The sequence below is a fragment of the Homalodisca vitripennis genome, chromosome 2 (assembly GCF_021130785.1).
Source record: "Homalodisca vitripennis isolate AUS2020 chromosome 2, UT_GWSS_2.1, whole genome shotgun sequence".
Classification (NCBI taxonomy): Eukaryota; Metazoa; Arthropoda; class Insecta; order Hemiptera; family Cicadellidae; genus Homalodisca; species Homalodisca vitripennis.
The window spans coordinates 87,293,206-87,314,341 of NC_060208.1; the positions used below are offsets into that span (position 1 = coordinate 87,293,206).

Consider the following 21,136-nt stretch of genomic DNA (forward strand, 5'->3'; position numbering starts at 1 on the left):
TTTGAGGTGATTGACTATGAATGATTGTTTTGCCTTCTATTACCATAATAGGCAAAAATAGGCTCTTTGTAATTAAAAATTATTTTCTATTTTTTAGTTTGGTTAGCTATAAAAGCGTGTTTTTTTAGTTTTTTAAACTATTATTTATTTCTTTTGAGTACGTTTTCTGTTTTAACACACATAGCATCGTTTCTGAACTTTCCGGTTTTGTCCCCCACGATTTGGTAACGGACCTGGAAAGCCTGTCAGGCATCAAGTGATGCTACTACAGTTGGTATGTTCCTTTTCTTTTTGGATTGTGGTAGGATTCAAAAACTGTCTGATGAGATAAACATGAAGAATGCATTCAGTATGGTAATTCTAGTAGATGAAAAGATAATTTTCTGTACCATTTAGTAGTTTTACGTGTGGAATCAATGAATGATATCATCATATAAGTGCTTTCTACTGCACCCATGTCTTTGCAGTATCAACTACTAGATTTGGTTTTAGCTTTGTATCTCCCTATTTTGTTTTTTCTATCATTTCAGGCTTATGTACAGAAGAAATCATGGTTAAATTTTTCCGGTCACACCACCTCAGCACGAGCAACTTTTCATGTCACCAGTCAAGCAGTAAAAATACTGAAAACAGTGATAAAGCAATAAACATGTTGTTGATCAGTGCCAAACAATAAACAGACAGGTGGCTACTGCGCATGACACTGAATGGACTTCCCACCAATATTGCTGCGGGTATTTCGCGCCTAACAACAAACAGACGCATGATACTGCGTCAGCAGTCGACAACAGCTGAGTCAGGAGAGACGGCGCGGTGCCCGCTCTAGCGCTTAGTCACACCATGCTACTGAATCAGATGTGACGGCTCATGCCCCACCAACACTTCTCAAATAATAACAATTTCTCATTTCTCCTAACTAACAATCCTCATCAAAAACCTTTTCTTAGCTATTTGTTCATGGCTAAGGCAGTCAAATGGCTTACTTAGGTTGAGTAAGATGGCTGTAGTCAGATTGCTTTCTTCCAAGCTGTCCGTTATAGTTTCGACCAATGGAATCATCGCTGGTTGATTTACTCTGTGAAGCTGGTTGTCTGTAAGCACGTTGTTTTAGGAACAACATTTAAAAGCCCTTTTAGCCTTATTTTTTCACACACTTTTAAATGGTTGAGATAAGCGATATAGGTCTGTAATTGCCAACTATAGTAGTATCTCCTTTCTTGAATTTTGGATAGACTTTGGACAGCTTCATGCCTGATGGAACGATTCCTTCTCTTAATCATTTATTCATATTGAATATAGCTTTAAGAGGTGTGGCCAGTTCATCTGCACAGAGCCTTAGCATTTTGGATAATATTTTGTCAGTGCCGGCTGAGGTTTTGGGTTTTAAACTGCAAATTATTGCCTTCACTTCATTTATGTCTGTGTCAGGGATAGTGCTTAGGTTTGTTTGTGGGTTCAAATTTGTTATGCTAAGTTCCTTCCTTTTACTGTTAGGAATTTGCTGTAGTGTATATTCACATAGTATGTGTTTAGGTTATTGGCTAATTCTTGCGGGTAGCTTGTTATATTGTCATTTATGTTTACTGTGAGTTCTTTGGGTTTAGCAGTTTATTCCTTGCATTGTTTATTACCTCCCATACAGCTTTGGGCTTGTTTTCAGCTCCATTTATGTTGTGAGATGCCTGCTGTCTTAATCATTTTTAGCTGTTGATCATAGGCCTTTTTCTTTTGGACTGCTTCCATTTTGTCATTATGGTTGCCTCTCAGTTCTATGGTTCTTGTGCTGTCAGATAAGCTGTCTGTAGGCTTCCTCATAATGCCTTGACTTTGTTTTAGCTCGGCGCCCTCTGTTTTTTCACGGACAAGCTGAGTTCATAGATAGTTAGAGGGTGTTGTTAATTAAACATTCTGTATGCTTTGTTTGCAGTTGGAGCTTCTAACAGTTCTTCACATGTCTCGTTTGAGGACAGCAGTTTTAAGTCTCTGAGATTTTCTGGTTTTAGATTTCGATTCATGGTGTTTGACTTTGGAGCTTCTATTTGAGCATGGACTGTGCATAGTTGGGCTGGGTGGTCTGATAGTTGTGCATTAATGATTCCGCATGTGATTAATTTTTTATCACTAATATTTGTGCAGACACAGTGTATAGATGATTGTGTTGTGGGTTATTTTTGTGGGTGGCAAATCAAGTCCTCACGCATTGTGGGATGATAAAACTTCATTGAGTTTTGTTGTGTTTCTGTTAGGATTCTGTTTCTGTTAGGTGTCTACATTGATGTCTTCCATAAATCGTAAATTTTCAATTTTGGTTGTTTCAATTGTTTGTGAAAGCTCCTTTCAAGGTTTGGTTTATATTTGGGAATTTTTAAATGCCTGTGATGTTGAGTCTGACTTGGTTGATAGTGATTCTTATGAGCCCCATTTCACAGGAAAGTTCTTTAGAGTATTAGTTTATGTCGATAGACTCTGAATATTGATCCAGTCTTTATTCCACATAAATCGCTAATCCACACTTCTATGAAGTTCCCTACTGAAATGTGTTTTCAACCTGTATCCCGAAATTATTTGTACAGTGTCAATTTGGTCTGTTTTTAGTCTATGTTCAGTTATTATTATAATGTTAGGTTTAGGATCTAGTATTTTCAGTAAGTGTACAAGTCTACTTGTTTTATTGGTAATTCCCGGAAAGTTCTGGTGTAGTATTGTTAAACTGCATTGCTACCTATGTTTGACTGGCTTACCCTTCGAGATGTTCTTGTAGTGCTGTGACACAGATTTCATTTCTTCTTGGTGTGTCTTCAGCTGAACTAGTTCCAGTAAGAAAGGCATAGAATAAGTTGTAAGGAGGTGACTGTACTGCGAGTTTGTGTTTCTGAGTTTTTCTTTAACTTATATTCTTGTTTTGTAAGTGTATTTATACTTTCCTGTTGTTTAATTTTACCTATTTATATTTTTAGTTGTTTTATTTCTCTTTCACAGATGAGCAAAGACTTTTCCTTTTCCCTATCTAATTCTTCAGATATTTGGATCAAGTTAACCTGAAGTTCTTTTTACTTTGCTAGTTGGTTTTCCATTCCTTGTGGCATTTCAGCCAGAGTAATGTTTATGGTTTCATAGACTTTTTATTTTTACTCTCCTATTTTTAATTTTTTTTTCAATAACTTCTAGCTCTGAACAGTGTTTTTCATTGCTAATGTGTTACTTTAGTATGGAGTTTGGTAGAGTCAAGTCGTACACTTCTTCCTTAATAAAACAAAAACTTATTCTATTTCAACATGAAAGACGTACTGGTACATCTTTACTCATTTGGGCATATTATATCAATTACATACCAGTACATTGTTACTACTTTCCCAGTAAAACTCGTACTTTAAGAGGGTTAAGCTTGATTTGCATCATATCAGACTTGTTCTCTTTTACTTTCACCTTACCTCTCTCGTCTACTTCCTGTTAATGGATGACTACTCTGCTGTTGTGGAAGATGGCAGAGTGCACGTCTTTTTGATGTGGGGACTAGTCAGCTGTTCCTTGCTTTCTACTTACCTGTTATTATAGAAATTTATGAGGTTTTCTGTACTTTCTTTGTCCTCACAGCTGAGATCTATCTTGTTGTATGCCTTGATACATGAAGTGAATCATTTAATTGGAGGAAAAATGTGTCTTTTAAAGAGTATTTTCAGGTGACGACTTGATACATCAGAGTTTTAATGCACATTCCTGCTTTTGGTTAAGGATACTTTTTGTAACTTTTGTTCCTGCCTCTTCCAGTTATGGCAGGCTGAGGTTGGTACTTTGTGGACTTGGGGTTGTGTTGAAATACTGATGTTAATACTTGTAAAATTCTTATAACAATAAAATAAAATAATATTATGAAACAACATATACAGGGTGAGTCAGAAATATGGTAAAATATTTTAAGACGTGATTGTAGAGCTAAAAATAAGAAAAACATGTTATATAAAGGTAGGTCCGGAAACGCTCCATTAGTGAGTAATGACTGGCGAAAGATTTTGCTTAGTTTTCAGTTCACCTGGTGAAATTAAGTGATTTTAAAATGTTTTTTTCTTACTTTTTAACTCAAATAAGGTGGATTTATAAGGAAAATCACCTGAAAAATCTAATAAAACCACTCTAGAGGTTGTAGTGTGAACAGTTTTTGAGAACAAGTATGAAATTTGCCAAAAATCTAATAACAAATATACGGCTTTAAATGTTTGATGTCAGAGTTCGAAGAGAGCGGACATGTATTGTAGCGGAGCTTATCTAATCAGTGGAACTGTGCTAGTATTGAGTGCGTGTGCTTGTGCCTGTTGCAGCGTGACCTGTTGTGCCATCTGCCGTATTTGCAAATTAATTCCTATATTATTTAGTTACTTATCAACATGGCAAACTGTAAAACGTGTCTAACAGTAATTAAAAAGGGTCAGTTTGAAGTGCAGTGTGGCGATTGTTCGCAAGAATTTCATGGAAGATGTGTTAATACGACTCAAAAAGACATGGACTACCTTAAGGAGCAAAACCTGGAGTTTAGGTGTGAGCCGTGCAACAAAACTAGAAGGAAAAGTATGCGTCTGGAGTATGCCGAGGGAAGGCTGACGCTGGAGACCGACATGACCACTCTAAAGGAAATGCAGGAAGTGCAGAAAACACTGGTACTCTGAGAGGCGGCATGGAGAGAATTGAGAAGTACGTTAAGGAAATTGATGAACTGAAACGTGAAAATGCAGCACTCAAGAGTAAAGTGGTGAATCTGGAGCAGGGGTTTGAAGATCTGGAAAACTACTCTAGGAGGAATTGTCTAGAAATACACGGGATTCCTGAAGGGCGGGGTGAGAGGGTCTCTGACGTTGTGAAAGAGGTGGGGAAAGCACTGAACATGAACATTGATGAGGGAATGATTGATGCTTGTCACCGAATCGGCAGGAAAAGTTCTCAGAAGGACCGTCCAAGGGGAATCATCGTGAAGTTTGTGCGTAGAACTGACAGGGATGCGCTGATGAACAAGAGGCGAGAGCGAAAGAGGGACTTCTCAACCCGTCACTTAGTCTTGAACATCGACATCCCCATCTTCGTCAACGACTCACTGTCACCATCAAGGAGAAGGCTCTTCGCACTGGCTCGGCAGCTGAAGAAGGACAAAGGCTACAAATATCTATGGCTGCGGAATGGAAACATCCTGATGAGGCAACACGACGGAGGGGAAATTATTGAAATTAGAACCCAGGCTGATCTCAGTAATCTTTAAATATTCGTAAGTGCTGTAGAAAGGTTCTTTAAAAATATGTTCATTTTAATTAGGGTAGAAAATGTTTTATTTCCCTTTTGTGTATATTATGTTTTATAAATTATAAAATAGCTGTAAGTAGTGTCATTTTATAGAACACAAAGGCAATAATGATGAAATAATAGATTCGCTGTTTATTGTACAACAAAATATCCGTAGCTTAAGAGCAAACTTTGATAATTTTTTGGCAGAGATATCAACTTGGGATAAATATCCCGATATTATTATATTTTCCGAAATATGGATTAAACAAAATGAGATTAATTTTTCAATATTCCTGGTTACAATTTGGTAGTTAATACAAATGAAAATCATCGGTCAGCAGGAGTAGCGGTATTTATTAAGGATAATTGTGTGAATATAGTAGAACAGGAAATTCCTCAGTTTAGGTCAGCAGATATAATAAGAATTAAGTTTAGTTTTTTAAGTAATGAGTTTAATCTTTTAGCTATTTATAGAATATTGCAATCGACAATAAATCAGTTTGTTGTCGAATTATTTGGTTATTTAAATGGGGGAAAGTGTTAATAAACCTGCAATAAATTTATTAATTCTTGGTGATCACAACGTGGATATACTAAGTGGGGATATTTATGTTGTAGATAATTACAAAATAAAGCTGGCAAGTTTAGGTCTTGAATCATTAGTAAATGAACCAACACGAGTAACAAATATTTCTCAGACTTGCATTGATCACGTGTTTGTCAGATTAGCCAGTAAACGTAAATTTGAGTGTAAAGCTTATGTATTGCAGACACAGATAACAGATCACTACATGACGGGCCTGCGGTTGTGGGGTGTGATAGGAGGGATGCGGGGGGACCGGTCAGCTGACTGTGCTGCCTCCACCCCTCCCCGCGTCACCTTCGCTCGGGTCTGTTATGATAGACTTATAAGCTTACTTGAGACTGTAGACTGGTCTATAGTAAAAACACAAGGTGATGCGTCAATTGCTTATGATGTCTTTGAAGCGCAACTTTTTACTTGTATCTCTGCCTGTACGTTCGAAGTTGGGAGTGACGGTAATGTTGATAAAAAACTTAAGCCTTGGATAACAAATAACATATGTAGACGTATTAAAAAAAGAAATGAGCTATTTAATAAAGTTAAGTATAGATCTAGTAATGATAAGTTTAAGCAGTATTACATACGTTTTAGAAATAAACTAAAGAAAGATATAAAGCTAGTGAAAATTAATTATTATACTGATAAGTTTTGTACAAATAACAGTAATCTGAGAAAAATATGGAATAGTGTTAACGAAATAGCCGGCCAAAGAAAAACGATAAAACACGTTTCTTTAAATATTAATGGTAATATAATAAATGACTCGGACGCGGTAGCTGAAGAATTTAATAAATACTTTTTAGCTGTAGTAAAAGATGTGGTAGGTAACTATTCTATTGATACTACAATCACAAACTTGGTTTACAGTAATACCTTTACTGAGTGTCATGAAGTTAATTCTATATTCCTGGGGGCAGTTTTGAGCCGGGATGTAGAAAAAGCAATCAATTCTGTAAAAAACGGTAAATCACCAGATCTGGATGGCATTAATACAGTGATGTTAAAGAAAATCTACCCCACAATTTTGGACGTTTTGACTTTTTTAATAGATTTAAGTTTTAAAACAGGAGTTTTTCCAGAAAAATTAAAAAATACAGTAGTAATACCAATATACAAGAGTGGCTCAGCAAGCAATTGTTTCAATTTTAGACCTATCTCATTAATTTCAACTTTTTCAAAGATATATGAGAAGGTCATGAAAGAAAAATTGTAAAATTTCTTAAACAAAACAAATTTTTTTTCTGAAAATCAGTTTGGATTTAGGTTGGGTTTGAGTACAGAGCTCGCTTTATATAAGTTTATGGAATCAATAAATGAAGGTATAAATATAGGAGATAATGCGAGGGGACTTTTTTGGATATTAAAAAAGCTTTCGATACAGTAGGTCATGATTTACTACTAAAGAAATTATATAATTATGGTTTTAGAGGTGTAGCTCAGAATTGGTTTAAAAGTTACTTGAATAAGAGGCAGCAGTGTGTTAAAGTAAATGGTAAGATAAGTCAAATGGGAGAAATATGCTGTGGAGTCCCACAGGGATCAGTTCTTGAAGCGGTCTTGTTTATAATATTTATTAATGACTTATGCAATGGCAAGTTTAAGGGTAAAGTAACAGCATTTGCTGACAACACTGCTCTTTGCTATGTTGGGGGGGTCGTGGGACTTAATTAATTATAATATGAATAAGGATTTAAATTCATTAAATTGGTGGTTTTTAAACAATAAGTTAGTATTAAATACAGAAAAAACCATGTATATTGATTTTTCATTATGAAAGAACGTTAAACTGCAACAATATTGTTTTTTCAAATGTATGGATTGTTTGTGAAATTCAAAAACCTGCACTCAGTGTTCAAAAATTAACCAAACTTCAAAAACGAAATACTTGGGAATAATTTTGGATAGTGAATTGAACTGGAAAACTCATAGAGAGATTGAAAAACAAAGTAATTACCAGTGTGCGTTTGTTTTATTTTTTGAAAGATATTTGTCCATTGGCTATTTTAAGATCATTATATTTTGCTTTGATTAATAGTAGGTTAGAGTATGGGATAATGTGCTGGGGAGGAACTTATTTTACGAGCTTAAAACCACTTGTTACATTGCAAAAATTATTTTGTGAGATTGATTTTAAAGAAGGAAACAATTTATTCGTCTTTTCCATGTTTTCAACACCTAAAGATTTTACCACTAAGATCTCTATTTCTATATAAAGTAATAAAAATGTTTTTTATTGGTGGCAGATTCTTAGTTCAGGAGAATATTTACGCATTAAGATTAAGAAATGCAATTCAATCTCAAGTTCCAAAACCTAATTCAAAATTTTATAATAAAGCGTTCAATTTTATAGCACCAAGATTATTTAATAAATTGCCAAGCAACATAAAAAGTGAGACAAATTGTATAAAGTTTTTGAGGTTATTGAGAGAATGGCTAATGATTCAGCAAAACACGGAGGCATTTTTACAAATAGTAAGTTAGTTATATTTAATTATTGTTCAATTTATATTTCAAAACTGCATTTAAAGTTGGTTGATTAGTTGTTTACTAAAAGTAGTATTATCTGGTTTTATTTTGTTTATAAATAGTAATTTTGTTATTATCTGAAATTTAATAATAGGCAGTAAGCACACGTATTGATTGTGATGTTAGATGATTTTAAATTTCTACTTCTATTTTAAATAAACTGTTTCGCTCTGAGCTCTGAAAACTTTAAGTTTATTTCTGGTTTTATTTTAATGAAGGAACCCCTAATCAGATTAATTATAATCTTAGGGGCCCTATATTTTTCTCAAAGTTGTATTTTATTTGTAGTAAAAATGTTATAATAAGTTTAAAAGTTAAGTTAGTATATAGGTCAGCCTGGGAAAAAAGTATATTTCGTAAAGTGATAATTGTTGACTTGATATACATAATATTGCTATAATTTATGATAATATGATAATTTAGCTCTACAATCACGTCATAAAATATTTTACCATATTTCTGACTCACCCTGTATAATATTACATGTATAAAAATTGTAATTTGGGTAAACATAGATTTTTAGAATGTAATTTATCTCATTATAATTAATTAAATGATAGCACAATTTTCAGAATATACAGAAAACCTCAAATTAGAGTATGAAAATAATTTATAGTTGATCAATATGTTTTATATAAATAGATATAGATAGATAGTATGTTTGTCCTTTCACAGACCATATCGAACTAACATAAGTGTTGAACAATTGTTTCTGTTACACTGTCCAACCAGCATCCGATGATGTCATATTATGGTTGATGCAATCACAATGAGTCATGTATACCATGTGTAATGGAGTCCTAAATTGTTATCTCCATGTTGCAGAGCCCCAGCCCTTGCCCAGGCGTAAGCGGAAGCATAACAAGACTGACAGCGCAAGCCCATGATTGGCCTAACTTTCTGATTTTAGTCGCAGAATGGTTTTGCCAATATTTCTTACTCATCTTTGCAGCTGAATCTTACTGCCCAGTGGTTGAGCTTGAATGCTATATGAAATCATTACAAATAAGTCTCTAAGTCAGTTGATTTTGAGTTTAAAAATAAAAAAAAGTATGATCATAAGTGTTGCCAAATTAATAACTGATCTACACTATATTGTAAAACAGGTAATATCCGTCGCAATTTCTTTTTGTACTATCTTATTTTTATTAGAAAAAAACAAAATTTGGAGGATTCCTCAAGATCCATCCAGCATAACTAAAAATCCAAATCCAATAGCATATGTTTTTTTACAAGTTATAAAATTAGCATGACGCAATTGTTAAAAATTTAACCCTACAGTAGAAACTATGTTCGAAATCAAAAATTATAGGATAAAGTAAAATTTATATTATGAAATGAAATATTTGTTATAACAGTATATTGTTGTGTCCAAAAATTGCTAAAACATTAATCCACATAAATCAACGTCTTTTAATGGTTACCATCTTTAATATTATTGTAGTGCATTTTAAATTTACCAATTACATAAATAAAATTGTGTTTAAATAAATAAATTGTACACTGAATAACATTGTAAGTGCCATTAGAGATATTGCACTAGGTTGTTCTATCAGTACACAGCCTGATATAGACAGTCCGTAGCACTCACTACCATATTATTATTATTATTATTATTGCAGAAAGAGAATATCCTTTAGTTAAAATAATTTTTACATTATTTTATCATAACATTCACTTTGAAAAAAGTGGGCCTTACAATGTTAATCGGCAGTTTCATTGAAATAATGTGCATTATATTACATGTCATTTTCACTATACAGGTTTTGATGAAAATCTTATTAAAGTGCACATGAAGTAAAATTATTATTTTAAACAAAATCTAGATGTTTTTACTCCCATAGTCTTTTGGAATCAAATTATAGTAACTTGTGTATTTTCCAAAATTATTTCATCACATGCATAATATATCAAAGTTTAGTTCATTTTTATACTAGAATTATCTAGGAATTAATATGATTCATTTTATGTCAAATACTATTTCATTTTGTAATTTTATCATAAGATTTTATACGATTCTTCTATTTACAATTTCAGAATACTAAACAATATAATTTAGTACTTGTAGGTTTGTTCATCTTTTTTTAAAGTACAAATGTAGTTGTCATTTTAGACATTATAGTGTTTTGTTTTCTTAGGATTAATTGATTTAATTAGCGATTAAATAGAACTGTTGTGGATCTCATGTATATAGTAATTTATATTTTTTCAGTATATTGTATGGTCTTCATTAGCCAAGTTTTTTGGTTTTTTATAATTCAAACAAAATGTATATTTTAATATTTTATATAAATTATTCATTAAATATATATTTTATGTTGATCATACCAGATTAGATTAAACATTTATTGTAATCATGTTTATTTAATATATTTTTTATAATTTTACTTTTTGTTATTTATTTAAATATTTTATTCAACTTTTGTTGACCATTTTAATCTTTGATACTAGTCTTGATTATCAATTGAGTAATACTTATCCTCAAAATTCTAAGCTCATAAAGACGTAATATTTTAGCATAATAATCAGAAATAGAGATATTTTTTAATTTTTAGCTTATAAAACACATTTTCACACTATATAGGATCTGCTATTTTAAATGATGATTTATTTTGTTAAACTCTACTGAAAAACCTCTAATTCCTTCTCAACACTGCTTTTATTATTAAAAGTGTTCTATTTCGTGGCTATAAACTAGAATAACATTTCTACCTATCACAACTTTCTGATCTATCTGCTAACGGGTGAATTATAACAAGTGTGACAATTCAGGCAAATCTCAGTACTGAAAGCTTGCCCAAAGTTGTGTAACATCACTTTTTAATAATTATAAAAAATCAAACATAATCTCTCATTGATTTAATTATAATCAACAACCTGGCTATATTTCCCACATTCCAACACTGACATTACTTTGTTATAAAATACTTGAAATATTTAAAGGCGAATATACGAGAGCCATCCAGAAAGTAGATTACGTTTTGATATAAGCAAGAAACAAAGTACAAGAAAAAATTGTATTATATACATTTGAAAGTGACACTAAAATACTAATTATCAACATAGTCAACATACAAATGTAGGCACTTACAGCGGTGAATTAGTTTTGAAATTTCAGCATTATAAAAGCCTGCCACCTGAGACTTCAACTAGGTAGTCACACTCGACTGCAGTTCACATTTTTATCAAAGCGCTGCATCACAAGCCAGTTCTTTTTTGCCGGAAACAGGTGGTAGTCACTGGGTGCAAGGTTCAGGCTGTAAGGCGAGTGTAGAAACACCTCCCATTTAAAAACATCCAAGACTTCTCGAGTCTGATTTATTGTATGTGGTCAGGTGTTGTCATAAAAAAACAAAATTTTTGAACTTGACTTCCTCTGCACTTGTTTTGTATTGCTCTTAACTTTTGCAAAGTTTCACAATTCCTTGCACAATTGGTTGTGCCATGTTCTAAGAAATCAACAAGAAGAACTCCTTTCCTGTCCCATAAAACAGTTGCCATAATCATCCATGCTGACAATGTTTGCATGCATTTCCTTGGTTTTTTGTGTGTGCATGTGCCCCCACTCTATAGACAGTAATTTGTTTTTGCAATTCACGTATTTAACCCATCTCATATCCTGTAATGATTCTGTCGAGCAGCCAGCTCGAGTTCTGTTATTGTAAATGGATGGTCTCCTTAATCTTCTCATCGACTTTATAGAGACAATTTCATTGGTCACAATGCTTGGCTATCCGATTCGTTTGTCATCATGTATGTTAGATCAGCCATTTTTAAACTTAATGCTCCACTGATACACTCCACCTTCAGTAATCACATTGTTCCCATAAACTTCACACCATTTGGCAATATATCTCAATTGGTTTACTTTGCTTAGCCAATAAAAACCATATTACCGACTGCAGTTCACAACTCACAGGATTTTCAATTGTGTCACAAATTTTGAAACTGCTATTGTTAAACAAAAAGGAGCAACAGTAACCTCTCACTAGCACGTCTGGATAGACACTGAATGGAGAAATGTCCAGACATAAAAATGACCGTCATAGTCCTGAACCTAGCAGCTATAGAGCGAAACGTAATCTACTTTCTGGATAGCCCTTGTAAACGAAAGACGAAGGAGTTGCAGCCTTCTGACTAGCTAAGATCCACTGTTTCTCAACAAGTGACATGACTGATAAGATAATAATCAATACCAACCAAGGGTGTCTTACAGTTTGAAAGAAGTCCGAACCATGGTGATTCTGGTCTTTGCTATTTTCTTAATTTTTCATATCAAGTACCCTAGTTCCAACCTTTCACTATCTGTTAGAGATCTAGAGATGGTTTCTGTGTTATCTAAGTAGGATTTGTGTTCCTAGTATCAGGATTAGGATTTTGATTCCAAGCCACCATTTCCACTTATCCTTTAGTCTTCACATTTAAAAGAGAAGGATAAGTATTGCAAGGTTTTTTTCTTAAAACTCATTACAACTGTTATAATTCATCATTACTGAGCGACATGATTTATATTTAAATCTATTAACTTATAGTAGTCAAGAAGGTAAAAGACAATGTGAATTGTATATCACAACTTAGTTTTTGTAGGGATGAAGTGGGAGAGTAACAAAAGGGTTAAGAGACAGAAAAAGCTCTAGCAGCATCAGCCATAGCAATAGAGTCTGAAAGCCGATATTTTCAAAATTTTTCAGTGATTTCATCTTGTTGGCTGAGTGGGATATAACTATTTATAATTGCTTTGAGCTAAAAAAGATGTGCAAAAATAATGTTCTAAATATAATTGAACCCTTTTGCTATCCTCCTATTTAAACTTCTACCAAAACTAGTGTGACTGATGATATATTTCTTCCATAGACTAAATCCCTCTTTAGATTATGTATTGATACAATGTAAATTGGCTCACACCTATCAAACTAAATATATTTACAGTATAATATGTTTTAGCACTTAATAATAAATGAGTGTTTAGTTACATCAATGTAAGACATATAATCTAGTATATTTGTTTTTTTTTAACAAGAAATTGAAATAAAACAACACTGCTGGATACATTAGTTGATGAGAATGTGGGAAATAAAATATTTAACTAAACAAGACATGTATTTGCTAAATTTTATGTTTATAACATTTCAACTAAATGATGTTGAGAATATAGTGAACTCTTCTTCTACCTCAATGTGCACAAATCCACAACAGTACAAGTTTGTGTTCAGTTCACCAGTAGTTTTAGTTGTGTTGTATAGTTAATGTTATATTTAAGAAATATCTCTGTGGTGTAGCTTTAATCTGATATTAGTTCAGGTTATTTTACATTTCTGCTTCACCAAATTGTTATTAATAGACAGATAAATGTTCAATTATGTTCTCGATTTGACCAAATACTTTGTACAAGGGATGTTTGGGAAGAAGTTCTTTGCATGAAAACCGTCAGTATACTAGATATTTTGAAAATCATGTACAACTAAAATTGCAATTCCCAGCTATTTCTATACCACTTTCTACTCAAAGGCACTTGCCGTGGTTGTTTGGGAAGTAGTTCTTTACATAAAAACAGTCAGTACACTAGACATTTTGGAAATCATGTGCAACTAAAATTTCAATTCCCAGCTATTTCTATATTACTTTCAACACAAAGGCATTTGCCGTGGCTGTTTGTGAATAAGTTCCTTGCATAAAAACCGTCAGAACACTAGACATTTTGGAAATCATGTGCAACTAAAATTGGATTTCCTAACTATTTATATACCACTTTCTACACAAAGGCACTTGCCGTGGCTGTTTAGGAAGAAGTTCCTTGCATAAAAACCATCAAAACACTAGACATTTTGGAAATCATGTGCAACTAAAATTGCATTTCCTAACTATTTCTATACCACTTTCTACACAAAGACACTTGCCGTGGCTGTTTGGGAAGTAGTTCTTTGTATAAAAACAGTCAGTATACTAGACAATATGAAAATCATGAACAACTACAATTACAATTCCCAGCTATTTCTATACCATTTTCTACACAAAGGCACTAGCTGTAGCAAAAGGAAGAATTTCTTTGCATAAAAACCGTCAGTACACTAGAAATTTTGAAGATCATGTGCAATTAAAATTTCAATTCCCAGCTATTTGTATATTACTTTCAACACAAATGCATTTGCCGTGGCTGTTTGGGAAGAAGTTCCTTGCATAAAAACTGTCAGTACACTAGACATTTTGAAAATCATGTACAACTAAAATTACAATTTCCAGCTATTTCTATATCACTGTCTACACAAAGGAACTTGCTGTAGCTGATTGGGAAGAATTTCTTTGCATAAAAACCGTCAGTGCACTAGACATTTTGAAAATCATGTACAACTAAAATTACAATTCCCAGCTATTTCTATATCACTGTCTACTCAAAAACACTAACCGCGGCTGTTTGGGAAGAAGTTCCTTGCATAAAAACTGTCAGTACACTAGACATTTTCAAAATCATGTACAACTAAAATTGCAATTCCCAGCTATTTCTATATCCCTTTCTACACTAAGGCACTTGCTGTAGCTGTTTGGGAAGAATTTCTTTGTATAAAACCATCAGTACACTGTCAACTTAAGAAGTTATAACACAGAGGTGCAATACTTTTCTTCTTTCTTTAAATTTCTATTCTTTATACAAAGTAGATATCAGTCTCTTTTGTAACCTTATCCTGGCTGTCCTCATGAGCCCAGACTTGCACAAGAATCTTATCAGATATAATAAGGAAGAGAATTGCAAATGCACTGGTACTTCTAGAACGTACTGCGGTCCCAGAAGATTGAACCTGTGCTACCTGTAACTCAGACCCAACATTTGATACCTTTGAATATGCGGCCATCGGCTAATCCAAACAATACTTTGGCATATAGCATTCCAACTGTATAATATATAAGAGCAAGATTAAATTTGTTGCACTTTTTGAAAACAATGCATCATATTCCTATGTTGATAAACTTTTCTCTAAATACTGAACAAAATACATGATGCATTTTACTTGTCTTTTCACACACAGGTAACACACACACAGAACACAGAACTTAAGAAGATGATTGTAATTTTGTATATGCAGTTTTATTTCACTAAGGATAGAAGCTGAGAGACATCTCATTGTACCTAGTCCGAAAAGGACCTTTTCCACAACTTCTGATGGGTAAAGTTGAGGTTAGGGAGGTTGGGTAACCTGTTGAGATTCCATATTACTACCACCATTAAGTGAACTGTATCTAAGCCATATAACCTTGGAAGGAAGGGAGACTAGTTCTGTTCCAGCCTCTTTCAGTCAGAAAGACAGAACAGTACTCCCTCATATTTAGGCTTCTAAAAACCTTCAACACTAAAGAAGTCCCACCCAATCACTCCCGACAATCATTCTAAGCAGTAAACTAGATCTACCCTTTCATCTCAATATCTCGACATTGATGTTTGGTTGCCCAGTTGTAAGGATCGGTTCTGTCTATACTCAGTATTGATACGACTAGCAGGTATTAATCAGTCCGAAGTGAACTCTCCAGGAGCTAATTGACAGTAAAGGCACAAAAAACAATTCATTAGTTTTATGGAAGTGCCTCACTTGTACTGAGCAAAGTGACATAAACTTCTTTTCACCAACTACATTTGTCTACTCATTGAAAAATATGTGAACAGCTCTTTTCACAGTACGTTTGTCGTATACTAGTGTATTGTAAATACAAGAATTGACTAGTCATATTGCAATGAATTGTTTATTTTGTGTTAAACAATATTTTTTACAACTTTTAAAAAGATATATTTAGAATAAATTACATAAGAGCATCTAAAATAATTCTCAAATGAGGCAAAACATCTGTTGAGGCTTTTTAGGGCTCTGATTTGTAAATACTAACTATTCAACTAATGAAGTAAATTTTCTATGTTGCGCCTGTCATATTCCTGAATCAGTGAATACTCAAAGGTTCCAATATTTGTTAAATTCCCTACCAAAATTGTAGCTCATATATAACAAAAAATTAAAGAGTAGAGCATCTGGATCAGAAGTGATACCTAGCAATTATTGCTAAATCATTAGCCAGGATTATTACAAAACTAAATAAGCCTTACATCAACTATGATTGCTACTTTTTCTTGGATCTTAAAAATTGGTGTAATGATTTGTCTTTTTAAACTCTTAAGAACATATTCTTGAAAAAAAAGATAAATAAAAATATAAAATTGGTTCTGACCCATTTTTATGACAAGGTCAGCATATAGATCTCAGTTTAAATTGAACTCTGTATTTTGTAACCTAAGATGTTTTTTAATAATTAAATTTTATGATCATTTTAGTTAAATTTTGATATTAAAATATTAATTAGCATTAAATTAGCCATTTTAAGTGCTTTAAATATGTCCTCATTAATATAATAATTCAATTTAATTCACTGAACTTCCACATATTGTTAACTTTGCATCATCTGCAAAAAGGCAGATTGTATTACCGTTATTTTTAGATGCATATTGCAGTGTTATTATTATTTTAATATAGCGTAATTATAAAAGTGGAACCACAATTGATTCTTGTATGACATATGAATGTTTTCTGAATATATTTGTTTGTTAGTGGAATATAATTTTATCCCATATAAATTGGCTCTTTTAATAAATAGCTCATCTGATTCAGGTTTTTGTGATTAAAGAGAGTATAAAACTGCAGGTTTTAACATGAGTAGTTTTAATTGGATTGGAAGGCTTTCTTTACCAGGTAGGAAAGCTTATTCTTGTATAAGTAGTCAATCCAAGAGCTGACAACTAAATTTCGTCTATTGTAAAATAAATAAAACTTGCTAAAATACAAACTTGACACCCTTAACCTAGGCCTACATATTTTACGAACTTGGGTTATTTAGATACAAAACACTATTTATTTGTTTCAATACATCACTACTGTGAAAGAAAAATACTTTTCAAAACATGTTTTCACAGTCACCAGTTGTTGAAAGTGATAGACCGTTGCTGCAGCGATTGTCACCAGTACCTGGGTTAATGTCCATATAAAGAAGTAAAGGGCTATATCCTTCTAGTCTGATAAAAGTGAGCTTGCTCTTCCTATTCTATTAAAGTCTCACTACGAAATCTACTATTTGAGTTATCAAATAATACAAATACTTGGTTATTCACAAACTATTCAAATGAAAAACATTCTTCTCATTTGTCTCAAATAAAGTGGTATTTTAACTCTTGGCATTTCAGTGGTAAGTTTTTTTTATAAATAAAAACAAATATTAAATTGTAAATTTTGGATTGATTGATTAGTGTTGATTTAACATTTTTATTGTATTATACTGAAATATTCATTGCCACTGCCAAGATCTAAAAATAATATCTTCTGTCCCAGTCTTATAAACAATGTAATGTAGGGTTAGAATGTGTTGTAGTCATATGTTAAGCTTTGTTAGCCTGTCTTTGTTCTTTGTAAACAATTACAATACTCAATTAAACTCATATCATTTAACATTTCCAAAAATGCAATACCTATGTGTAATTAATATTCTCTTTTGCTTCACAATTACAAGCTGAAATGAAAGTATGCTGAAAGGTTAGTAGAATTTGTAAATGTAAGTTTAGTATTGTTATTTTATCATTAACTTTTTATTGTTTCTGTTCTGAGGATTTTGAGTGTTGTTGCTTATTTATTTTCCAGTTTCCTTATATTTTCTCATTGCTTTTAAAACCATATACTAATTCTGTTCTTTTTTTCTAGTGTTAAATAATCTTTGCCTTCAAAGTCTGTGTTAACTTTGCTTTTTCACAATAATTTTACTTTTGTTTTCTGCATCTACTTGTTTGCGTTAACATTTACTTTACCCTTGAACTGGTGTTTACTTTTTGTTACATTTAAAGTTTTCCTAAACTTTATAATATATGGTGTCAGTACTGACATCGGGAAAATTATATATTTATTTTGTATTTTCATTTTTGAAACGAGTATAATGAGACAATGGGACAAGCAATACATTGATTGATGTCGTAGTAAAACAATCTTGAGTTTTACCCCATAACAATGTTAAATTTAAAGACCCTTATTTTTGAGCTTGGAATTATGGATGATGCCTTTTTTTAAATATATAACGAGCACACATCCAAAAATGTTTTAGTGATGAAACACCTCCTGTAATTCTACGATCTAAAATAAAATTATAAAAGTACACTATTTGACATTGTTCTTATAGGCCTAAAATTAAGATGACCCACAGCCTGTATAACTGACTCTCAATGTATTGATGAATATTGTAAAATACAACTGTTGTAATATAACATAGTCATTATTAAATGCTGATTTTATTTTTATTGTTGATTAAAATTATTATGTGCTGAGTATTTCTGAACCTATGTGGAACTTCTCAAGGGTGTGTTATGGAGGTAAAAAGAAAAAAAAGTTTTCTTTCAGGAAACATGGATTCGCTAATGCTTCCTGTTGGAGCTTCAGGTACCAAAATCAGCTAACAAACATCCTCCTATCACCAGTGCTCCGGTGAGCCAGAGATTTATTATTGAAAATTTTCAACAACAATTTTTCGTGCTAAAAGTATCAAATTCCGAGTAGCTTTACTTTGCTCTTGCTTATGAATTTCATTGTAAAAATTGGGGGGTAATTTACATTTCAACATGTATTTCTTTAAAAGTTCAGAACAATTAATTACCCAAAGTCATCTCAGACTAGGTATTACAGTCATGAACTAAATATTAACGTTTTCCAAAATATTTTTGGATTTTAAAGAACTTGCAGTTTGTTAAAAAGTCATTTGCATAACAATGTGTAGGAAGAGGTGTTATTTCGACCCATAGATTACGGTACATCCTTGACAGGTTTTTCATAGGTCCAAAAATACATTTTATACCTTTAAAATAATTCATACTTTTACAGCTTCCATACACATAATCGTTTTTTGTGACTTCTTTTAATGATTTATTTTATGTAGATTTGAGTAATATCAAAATTATTATACAATTAAATACTTATCTGTTAAGGTTATTTTTGGAGGAAAACTCTTAAGTATTGATAAGTGTCAAATCTTATAAAGTATCTGATACACCGTCATATGATGTAATGTTACAAATTATAAAATAAAACTATCAATTAGATGAGGTATCTTTATTCAGACATGTGTTAAAACAAAGTTGATTCTGCAGTAGATTATTCCTTGAATATTCTAGAGTGTGTTACATTGATGAATTTTAAATGGGAAATAACAGTTTTATAAAGTTGGCTTATAACAGATTTTTACTAAGAGGTATGCCAGCAATGTTATTACCAGTTTGAGGATATTCAGTTTTATTCACAAACCTAAAGTAGAGTGCCTTAATTGAATATAAGATTTATATTGAATAGTTATTTACCACTTCACATGGTCTAATCTTTTGATGTTCCTTATACTTGAGTTTATGGGACTCAGTCTGCTACACAGTAAAATAATAATTACTTAACAGTGTGCCTTTTTGAAGTCTAGTGATTATTTTAGTGTAAATATTGTAAGTAAGGAATTTGATGTAAATGTGGTATAATTTTGTTATTAGACTAGCTTTGTGTGCAATTTAGATAACCATATGCAATTATGATTTTTTTTGCAGATATTTAGATGTATTTTTAGATTACTTTTCTTTACCACCTGTAATACAATTTTGAAAACATTGATTGTAATTAAAATTGTTTTGTGATTTAAGAGACTTATGAATACTTTATTTCTGGTTTCCCATGCACCTTTTCTTTATATAACAGAATATTAGTTAAATAAATAAGCTACATTGTATATAGTTCTGAAAGAAATATTTAACAATGGGTATTTGATTAAAACAAAGTTTGGTCAATAAGTAAATTTTTAAAATAAACATTGCTATTTTGTCTTTTTGCTATTAAAAATTAAGGAACATGTTATCTGTCTGTACAATAAACCAGCTTTTAAAGGCATTTTCATTAGAATACATACAGTTGAGAGATATATTTCAAATTTAAACACTTAGATGTTCTCTTATATTAGGTTTGTGTCAGTTAAACCAAATATTTGATTTAAACAAGAAATACCTCTTTCCGATTGCTCCAAGAATCTTCATTCTAGAAATATGTTATTAGGTTTGCAATACCTAATCAGAAAAATATTGTAATGTATTGTGCTAGTAGCATAGGCATGTAATGTCATGATTTGGAGGTGCCTCACGTACTGGAAGGGTTGGGGGAGGTGGGGTATTCCAACTTAGAGATACAGGGCCACCCTCAGAAAATGTTTGAAAATTGTACTCAAAATTATGAATTTTGAAGCTTTTTGACAATTCTTTTTAAACATAGAACAAGCCACAGCACTATTTTGCAGTACACCATTCAAGTAATGGTGAGGAGGGGTAGTAGGAAATAGGTCAGAGAGTGAACAGCGCATTAAAAACATAACAATATAAATAATACATATATCCCAGCACCGGGGAGCCAGATAACAGCTCTTGTAACTCAGTTGTAATATAGTTTTCGCACCAAAAGTGATATAGCAAAAAAATTAACTTATTAGCAGGTGCCTGTGCACCTGTGGCACCCCTCATGTGCATGCAAGTGTGTGCTAGTATTTGTCATTGTAAATTTTGAACTAGTGACAGACCTTGCTCACCTTCTGACACTGATGAATGAATGAATGAATTAGTTTATTTCCAACAAGAATGTACAATATCTACAGAAACAGAAAATATAAACATTACAGTTATTAATATACTAAAGAAACAAATAACATACATACTGATACAATATGTGGTCT

At 32.3% G+C, this 21,136-nt stretch overlaps 1 protein-coding gene across 2 annotated transcripts in view; it reads left to right on the forward strand.

Annotated features, from left to right (window-relative positions):
• The window catches only part of LOC124354327, a 96,262-nt gene extending 76,196 nt beyond the window's left edge, over positions 1-20,066 (forward strand). For both annotated transcript variants that reach the window (XM_046804691.1, XM_046804692.1), the window contains one exon: positions 9,203-20,066. In XM_046804691.1, coding sequence (XP_046660647.1) covers positions 9,203-9,204 — 2 coding nt within the window. In that variant the 3' untranslated portion in view covers positions 9,205-20,066. The remainder of the gene's footprint in view (positions 1-9,202) is intronic.
• Positions 20,067-21,136: the final 1,070 nt, after the last annotated feature.